The 9,726-nt window shown below is 42.5% G+C and overlaps 1 protein-coding gene across 10 annotated transcripts; it reads left to right on the plus strand.

Annotated features, from left to right (window-relative positions):
* Nucleotides 1-8: 8 nt before the first annotated feature.
* On the plus strand, nt 9-8,078 carry znf408.S (zinc finger protein 408 S homeolog). Of its 10 annotated transcripts, none has more exons than XM_041560964.1 (5): nt 9-135; nt 1,376-1,593; nt 1,687-1,724; nt 3,354-3,880; nt 6,083-8,078. In XM_041560964.1, exons 2-5 carry the CDS (start codon nt 1,381-1,383, stop codon nt 7,660-7,662), a joined length of 2,358 nt encoding a protein of 785 aa, XP_041416898.1. In that variant the 5' UTR covers nt 9-135; nt 1,376-1,380; the 3' UTR covers nt 7,663-8,078. The 10 variants fall into 10 exon arrangements, with proteins under 10 accessions (XP_041416898.1, XP_041416899.1, XP_018115729.1 ...); XM_041560965.1 differs by having other exon boundaries at nt 1,376-1,498; XM_018260240.2 differs by having other exon boundaries at nt 112-248.
* Nucleotides 8,079-9,726: the final 1,648 nt, after the last annotated feature.

The raw sequence follows: 9,726 nt of genomic DNA on the forward strand, positions 1-9,726 counted from the left end.
TCTCCAGCAGCGCGCACACACACATCCGGATATGAAAAAGGAAAGGGAAGCTCGGTCGCCATGACGACTATGCCCGCCCCTCCTGTCAGGAGAACTTTCGCCAAAACTTCCCGGCAGGAAACCGGAAGTGCAGTGGTATTGTTCATTCTGCGCCCTTTTCAATATGGCGGATGCATTATGTTTATTAAGTGACAAAAGAGGGAGCGGACGGACATACACAACTGCCTTTGTTTTACAAAAGATACGGGGTGAGGAGGGACAAGTATAACAGTGTGGGTTATGTGTGGCCACTTGCAACAATATAATTGATTCAGAATAATCGTTCATATGGGGGCAGCTAGTGTTTCACTATTGCACCTGTAGCAAACAAGGAATATTTCTCTTCCAAACCCTCCTCCCCTACCTACCTTTGCACCTGCCCTTAATATAAATGGTCATTCGAATGCATCCGGTACATTGCTGACAACCACTGACGTTTTGTCCCGCCCCCGCCAATCAGCCAATCCCTGTCATTTCCTCCTCTTCGCTTCCCTACATGTTCCTTCCTGGCCGGCCCTGTAAGTACAGCATTGTTATGAGGCTTCAGAGAAGTGTGTGTAGCTGAGGCATAAAGGTGTGTATGGTGTGCATTGCAGCAAGGCTACAGAAATGTGTGACACGAGCACTCCGTATGATTTAGCATCAGGGCTTATAGGCATGAACTGGGGTTAAAGGGGAACTTTACCCTCAAATTGCTTTTTGCCTAAAGAAAGAAACTGCAACAGAGCAACATCCCAATGATCATACATTAAATGCTTTCACAGCTTCTTGTGTCATTGCTCCTGAAAGGGGTCACTATCTGGCAGTTTTTCTCTGCCAATCACTGCTGGTTCTGACTCCTAAAACAGTGCAGCAGTAGCCAGCTGGTTAACAGATAGGGTTGCCACCTGGCCAGCATTTTACCGGCCTGGCCTGTAAAAATGCTGCTTGGTGACTGTTATTAATAGGGGAAAACCATAAAAATATAGGATGGCCGGTATTTTTTTTCCCAAAAAGGTGGCAACCCTATTAACAGACCCGGAGGAGATCTTCAACACAGCACTTGTAGGGTGAGTTCGATCCCTAGATTGCATCTGCTCAGCAGCATCCAGTTCTAGTTCATGAAGAGAAGAAATACCCAGCCTGGAGTGAATGCAGTTGCCTTTAAAACATTAATATGTCTGGTTTGCCTTTAATTGCATTAACTGGCTGTCCTTGTTGTATACCTAGGCCATGATCAACTCTCAGTGCTTCCTATTGTAGCACCCAACTGTTGCCCTTATTGTAGCCCTTACACCACCCACTGTCTATATTTATATCTTGCTGATATTCTACTGTCTCTATTTTTATCCTGCAGGCTAAATGGATATATTATCTTCCTCCTTGCTACCCATGAAAGGCACACAACATGCCCTGTTGCAGGCATTGCTTAGTCTCCCGCCTGGCTTGGCTTTGGGCCCCACGCTTACCCAAGGAGAAGGTATGGGACTGTGGTGTGTCGGCAAGGTGCTGCAGTGTGGGACGCTGCTTCCTCCCCGTAGCTCTGATGCTGATGGGGGATCAATAGAGATTATGGTGAGCGGGTATCAAAGTGCTTGTAAATGGGCAAATGTGGGCACATGGAATTCACAGTTTGATTTACATAACAAATCCTTTATTTCTCAACAGGACCACTTATCACCAAATAACACCAACCACTGGTTAAGGTAAGTATAATACGTATAATGATAGGTTAATGTGAACATTTATAGGGGTTGGTCCTAAATAAGAAGCCAGTTTGGGCAGGTGTGGTTGCCATTGATCTGAATACAATCAGTGTAGGACCTCGCACACCCTGTCCAATAGGCGGTTCAGAGATGCCTGGTACACACAGATGGAGGTTCGGCCACCTCCTACTAAATAGTCCAACAAAAGCAAAATCCAATGGCACGCGGGTCTCCTGGAACTCTTCAAGTGTTTATTGCGGAGTGCAGTGCAACGTTTCAGGCAAATCCCTTTATCAAGCATACGGAACAAACAGAGTAGTGCATATAAATAAACTAACAATGATTCAATTAACGTGTCATAATTGATCAACTGATTGGTAAATTGCAGGTTTCAACTAGGGACACCCTCCCTTACAGCCTTGAACACCTAAAAGCATAAAAAAAACTATCAATGTAAAATGTCCAGTGTTGATCCATAATAGTTCCATCCCATGGAATGTGCAAAATTCAAAATAGAGTCCAAAATAAAGTAAAAAAATTGGTAAAAAAAACAGTGATGCAGCTTAGTTAAAAACTAAAATAGCATAAAAACCCGTTTAATTTGAGCCCAAACATAACATTTGCAAAATGTTTGACATTGCATGTAAATATATATAATGAATCTTACCCTATATAAGGACAGCAGAAGAGTATGTTAGCTGACCCTGATTAATTAGTATGCTTGACAAATGAGTTTGCCCCGAAACGTTGCAATAAACACTTGAAGTGATCCAGCAGACCTCTGTGCCATCGGATTTTGCTTTTGTTGCCATTGATCTGACCCATGCTAAGCAAGTTTATTGAACTTGGGCCACTAGAGTGAGCTCTTGCTCAGTCTGACTGCTTTATGGACCGGGGTAGGTTTGTGCAAATCAGTCCTGGTTTCATTACGGCAGGACCACTGAGCCGCACATCTCACTAGAGGGCTGGCAGTAGCCAATGTGATTCCAGTCAATGCTAAAGATATACGAAATTTGGGGGTTGTGGAAGCACTTTTTAGTTACAAAGTTATGATCATAAAGTTGAAAAGCCACCATACCACTTCAAGGTAATGCTAAAGATACAAATACATTCCTCCTATACATAACCCTTTGCAATAAACTAACCCATATATGTAATAAAAGTCGCTAAGTTTGCCCAGGAGCAGTAACCCATAGCAACCAATAAGATGTTTGCTTTTAAACAGGTGACCAGAAAATGCTATCTGCTGATTGGTTGCTATGGGTTACTGCTCCTGGGCAAACTTAGTGACTTTTATTACATAAGCCCCTAAGAGCGCTAGCTGTGCAAAGATTGGCATATATATATATATATATATATATATATATATATATATATATATATATATATATATATATATATATATATATATATATATATATATATATATATATATATATATATATATATATATATATATATATATATATATATACAGAAAGAAGCGACACTCACAGGATGTTTTCAATGCAGGATAATTGTGTATTTATTCCACTCAATGTTTCGATCCCCCACAGGGATCTTCGTCAGGAGATTACAAACAATACATATATATATATACAGCATCTAATTCATATCTGGTGTTTGTAGGTATATCAGGAGCAGCCTGAATGAACAGAATGTTAAGCTGTGCACACTGAGTGGGGCTGTGCATCTGCAGGTAATCACTACCATCCATCCTGGATCAGAGCTTCATTTACACCAGGAGGGACACAGATTTGCCACTGAGAATGATGGAAACCCGGGGCAACACCAGACAGATCTAAGACAGGGGGCACAGGCATCTGAGCGATTAGAATCAGCTCCAGTGCCTGTCGATGAACAGAAACGCAAGTTGGATTCTAAAGATGCTGAGATGTTGGAGTGCAACTGCCCACCCACTGTGCCACTGCCACTCATAATGTCCGTAGTGACACCACAGCCTAACGGGCCGTCTGCAGCCGGAACACCAGAAACAGAGAGTACGGCATCCGCAGAACCTGCAGAGCAAGAAAACTTAAATCCAATTATAACAGAACCAGAGGGTGCTAAGCTCTTAATCAGCCTCCATCATATAAACTGCTCGGCAGAACCTGCGACCCAGCAAGCGGTTCCTGTGCAGTATACACAAGTCACAGGTTCGTGTGGAAACAATGTTCATGGGATTCTCTTACGTTAAAGGACAAGTAAACCTTTAAAATATGTGCATGTAAAATGAATGAGAGTGCTATTCTAAGCACTTTTATAATTTACATTCATTATTTATTTTGTTTAGATTCTAAGATATTAAAGGAAACGTACTGTTAATGTGAATGAATTTTGTTACAACAGCGCCACCTGCTGGTCAGTTTCTGACCAGTCTGACCACCAAGTAGTCAAGGAAGTTGTCAGGAGAAAGAAAGAGGCTGATGTTCTTCTGCTTAGGGAAGATTTGAGAAACATTTCTAATTTTATTCCTAAGCAGAAGAACATCAGAGCAGCCTCTTCCTTTCTCCTGACAACTTCCTTGACTACTTGGTGGTCAGACTGGTGGGAAACTGACCAGAAGGTGGTGCTGTGGTAACAAAATTCCTTCATATTAACAGTACACGTATCCCTTAATATCGTGGAAATGAAACAAAATGTTAATGTGAATTACAAAAGTGTTTAGAATAGCACTCATTAATTTTACTGTCACTTATTTTAAAGGTTCAATTGTCCTTTAAAAAATGGAGTTTCTGGTCATTCGTAACAGTTTTTCAAAGGATTTGATAATGTCAACATGGCTCTTAAATGAATCCCCAGCACATTATTCACTTGCTGTACATTACAATAAGATTCAAGCATTGATTTGGTTTACTTTCATTTGTGATTTGAAATGAATCTCTGAACTGGATGCCACTTTGCTGCTCCAATGATGCCAGATTCTCTGTTCTCCCATCCATTCTGCAGTGGTTTGTGTTGGAGCTAGTCATTCATAGGACAGTATCTGTTTTTAATAGGGATGCTCCAAATCCACTATTTGGGATTTGGCTGAATCCCTGAATCTTTCATGAAATATTCTGTTGGATACCTAACCGAATCTGAATCCTAGTTTGAATATGCAAATTAGGGGCAGGAAAGAAAAAAAGTGGGACAAAAATTATTTTACTTCTTTGTTTTGTGATGAAAAGTCATGTGATTTCCCTCCCTTCCTCTAATTTGCATATGCAAATTAGGATTCGGTTCGGGCCAGGCACAAGGATTCAGCCAAACCCGAATCCTGCTGAAAAAGGCCGAAGCCTGGCCAAATCCCGAACCGAAGCCTAGATTCAGTGCATGCCTAGTTTTTAAGTCGATTTACCCAAGGTGCCATCAACTTGAAATACCACTGCAGAATTTGGGCAGGGAGCTTGAGAGAGAGAAAGACCGACTGAACAGAAGGTAAATTAATAAATTAGCAGGGAGGCACTTTTTTATTCAGGGTGAAAAAAAGCAGCATACTCTGGCTCATACGTTCCCAAGCTGCCTCTGCTAGGCGTGACCCATATAATGAATGGGCAGGTTGAGCGTGAAGGTCCATGAGAGTAAGATCTTGAGATAATGCATATGTACTGCTTTCAATATCCCTTGAACTATATCAGATTGACTGTTACCCCAATGAGCTAAGGGGGCCCAGCCTGAAGGCCAGTTAGGGGGAGATTTGGGGTGAGTGCTTATTTGTGCCCTGGGTACCCCTGGAACTATAGCAGGATGACTGTTACCCCAATGTTTCTATATATCTGTAACCTTGTTATGAGCTAAGGGGGCCCAGCCTGAAGGCCAGTTAGGGGGAGATTTGGGGTGAGAGCTTATTTGTGCCCTGAGTACCCCTGGAACTATAGCAGGGTGACTGTTACCCCAATGTTTCTATATATCTGTAACCTTGTTATGAGCTAAGGAGGCCCAGTCTGAATTCCAGTTAGGGGGAGATTTGGGGTGAGTGCTTATTTGTGCCCTGGGTACCCCAGTTACCTCAATGCAATCCTGTTACATTATTGTGTGTGTATATATATATATATATATATATATATATATATATATATATATATATATATATATATATATATATATATATATATATATATATATATATATATATATATATATATATATATATATATATATCTCTCTATCTCTGTAATCATGTTATGCGGTAAGGAGGCCCTATCTGAAGGTATTAAGGGCAATTGAGGAGAAATAATCAGACAGTAAATCAGAATTATTTAAATCAGAGTCCAGGTGTAGGCAAGCAAATATGACAGGAGCCAGTCATAAGTATAAATACAAATGTTAGAGTATATCCCACTTTAATCTAATTTTCATATGCTTCTTGTTTAAAGAGTGCCTAGATACTACTGATTTAAGACCAGTGGAGCAAGAGAAAACACTGCAGACGTCACAGAACAAAAATACACACGTTGCCTCTGTTGCCCAGAGTGAAGCTTCTCATGAGCAGCACAAGCCTGAAGGGATACAGGAGCATCAGAAACCCTCTAAAGTGAAATTGCCCAAAGAGAAACCTAAAGAACCAGGAGGTGAAGCTAAATCAGCAGTGAATGTAAAGAAAGCGAGGAAAGCACCCAAGTGGAAATCTGCTGCATCCAACAGGAGAAAAGGGGCAAAGAATACAGACACGTCTGAGGATGCCAGATGTGAGCCAGCTGAACAGAAAGAAAGTCCTAATGCACTTCTAGTGAATAAAAAGTGTAAAATTCAACCCCAAACTGAGCGCCGGTTTCCATGTAAAGACTGTGACAGAAGCTTTTTCCAGCTGGGCCACCTAAAGAAGCACAGTTTCATCCATAGTGGTCTGAAGCCCTTCCTGTGTACAGACTGTGGTAAGGCTTACAGTTCAGAGGAGAGCTTCAAAGGACATTTGCTTTCCCACATGGGACTCCGACCTTTCAAGTGCCAGCTCTGTGACAAAGCATACAGCACGCAACGGGACTTACGCGAGCATGCGGTTCTGCACACTGGGCAGCGCCCCTACCGCTGCGAGGACTGCGGCAAAAGCTTTACTCGACGACCCACCCTTCGCATCCATCGGAAGAACTACTGCACTTCGGCCGCATCCATCGACTACAAGCCGTCTCTGGAGTGCCCGGTCTGCAGGAAGATGCTGGCCAACAGCTGTTCTCTGCGCAACCACATGCGGATACACTCCGGAGATAAGCCGTTTACCTGCTCTGACTGTGGCGCAGCTTTCCGCCACAAGAGCAGCTTGCGGGTTCACAAACGATTGCACACAGGAGAGAAACCATACAAGTGCCAGTATTGCGGCGATGCCTTCCCCCAGCAGCCAGAACTGCGGCGTCACTTGATCATGCACACCGGAGAGATGTACCTGTGCACCGTCTGTGGCAAAGCACTTAAGGACCCTCACACCCTGAAAGCTCACGAGCGCCTGCACACGGGAGAGCGCCCCTTTACTTGCCAGTACTGTGAAAAATCATACCCTCTTGCCACCAAGCTCAGACGGCACCTGAAATCCCATCTTGAGGAGAAGCCATTCCGTTGCCATCTATGCGGCATGGGATACTCCTCACAGCCTAGTCTAAAGCGCCACTTGCGTAGCCATAAAGAAGTCGCTGAGACAGGCTATTCCGCCGCAACAGCCAATGAGAATTTAGAGACTGAGTCCACTGTAGTTTTTGTACAGGTGATGGATTCAGAGGAATCTCCCAGCCAAGGAGAGGTGCTGGTTGCTGAATATACAGACAATCCGGAGCCAGGCCTGTCCCAGAATCCTCCAGCTGTTCTTCTTCCCATGCACTCTGGAATAGTGGCAGTGTCCTCTGAGCCTGGCCAGGGGAAGGGGATCCTCCTGCAAAAGGATAATGGTCATGTGGTATTACTGGTGCCGCAAGCTCTTGGGTTCAGCGCGGTAGCAGAGGAAGTCGAGGTGGAATCTGGGACGTGACATGGGACATTTGGTAACTTCTGACCCATCCACCTAAAGAAAGATCAGTCTCTCTGATCCTGTATATGGCAGCAGTATGGTGCAGAGCCTTCAGAGCATCAGCCAGTCAGACATTGCAGAACATTGTCCAGCTTTGTGCAAGATCTTTTCACACTAGAGATATGGGTAGACAGGTGACTGTAGTGACATGGCTTCCTGTTTCTGGGAACATATCCATGAAGAGCAATACTTCTACTGCCTATTGAATCATTCTGTGTTGTTACAGTAAGATCTGCAATGTTGTAGTTGGTCTTTGTCCTTAAAGGGATACTGTCATATGTTCAAAACGCAGCAGTTAGTGCTGCTCCAGCAGAATTCTGCACTGAAATCCATTCCTCAAAAGAACAAACAGTTTTTTTTATATTTAATTTTGAAATCTGACATGGGGCTAGACATATTGTCAGTTTCCCAGCTGCCCCAAGTCATGTGACTTGTGCTCTGATAAACTTCAGTCACTCTTTACTGCTGTACTGCAAGTTGGAGTGATATTCCCCCTCCCTTTCCCCCCCAGCAGCCTAACAACAAAACAATAGGAAGGTAACCAGATAACAGCTCCCTAACACAAGATAACAGCTGCCTGGTAGATATAAGAACAGCACTCAATAGTAAAATCCAGGTCCCACTGCGACACATTCAGTTACATTGAGTAGGAGAAACAACAGCCTGCCAGAAAGCAGTTCCATAGTGCAGCACTGGCTCTTTCTGAAAGCACATGACCAGGCAAAATGACCTGAGATGCACCTACACACCAATATAAATTGAAAAAAAAAAATACACTTGCTGGTTCAGAAATAACATTTTATAATACACAAAAGCCATGAATATCCTGTAAATTATATCCTTATAAACGGTGAGTTCTGATGTCATTTCTGTCGCATGACGCACTGAAATTTGTGTATTATAATAAATAAAGTACCCCCAGTTGTAAAATATGAGGATATTAGAAGTTAACTCGGAGTTCCATGACCTGTATAAAAACACTCGGCCTTCGGCCTCGTGTTTTTATATGGTCATGAAACTCCTCGGTAACTTATAATATCCTTATATTTTACAAGAGGGGGGTACTTTATTCACTATATATTGTAGAGTGAATTATTTGCAATGTAAACAGTGTCATTTAGAAATAAAAACTATATAAATCATGACAGAATCCCTTTAAATGACTTTAGCCTTTTCATTTTGAAATGAAACAGAATCCATACTGTACTTATTCAGAGTATTCGGTTCATCATGGACTATACAATTATAGGAGACCCATTTTTCGATTTTCTTTTTTGCCCCTATGTGACACTTGTGAAAATATCAGTATTGAGAAAAGTCCTCTATAGAAGGCCATATCTTCCTTATAAGCATCCGAGGGCCCATGACTACAAGTAGGGGGTGGCAGCTTTAGGGGGTTGGCCAACAGGTGCTTAAATATTGAATTTTTTTTTTATTTAAATGCCACCCAACCACCATTCCTGAAAAAATCCAGCAGGGAAGCTGAGAAGGAGGGTGGAGGGGTAGCACTCGCCTACCTAATGCACAAAGATTGTTTTATACATGAGACAGTCCAGCAAAGGGAGGTGTACCTAGAGCAGTGCTGGGAAATGAACTTGGTTGCCTCATACTGATTTTGTGCCTCGAGGGCAATAAATTAACAGATTATGCAGTAAATGCAAATTTTTAATTGGTTAAATTGGTGCAAACCTTGCACCAGTTATTAGGGATGCACCCAATCCAGGATTCAGCCTTTTTCAGCAGGATTCGGCTGAATTGTTCTGCCTGGCCCAACCGAATCCTAATTTGCATATTGAAATTAGGGGCAAAATCGCATGACTTTTTGTCACAAAACAAGGAAGTAATATATGTTTTTCCCTTCCTACCCCTAATTTGCACATGCAAATTCGGTTCGGTATTCGGCTAAATCTTTTATGAAGGATTCGGGAGTTCGGCCGAATCCAAAATAGTGGATTTGGTGCATCCCTACCAGTTATAGTTCCAACTTTATGGGGAGATGTAATAATAGGTGCAAAGTTTGCTACT

The sequence above is a fragment of the Xenopus laevis genome, chromosome 4S (genome assembly GCF_017654675.1).
Source record: "Xenopus laevis strain J_2021 chromosome 4S, Xenopus_laevis_v10.1, whole genome shotgun sequence".
NCBI lineage: Eukaryota > Metazoa > Chordata > Amphibia > Anura > Pipidae > Xenopus > Xenopus laevis.

Bases quoted from the DNA above. Each gene is read 5' to 3' on its own strand.
- znf408.S (XM_041560964.1), top strand. From the start codon at position 1,381: ATGGATATATTATCTTCCTCCTTGCTACCCATGAAAGGCACACAACAT. The intron at 1,594-1,686 runs GTGAGCGGGTAT...ATTTCTCAACAG, and splicing joins GGGGATCAATAGAGATTATG to GACCACTTATCACCAAATAA. The intron at 3,881-6,082 runs GTTCGTGTGGAA...TCTTGTTTAAAG, and splicing joins GCAGTATACACAAGTCACAG to AGTGCCTAGATACTACTGAT.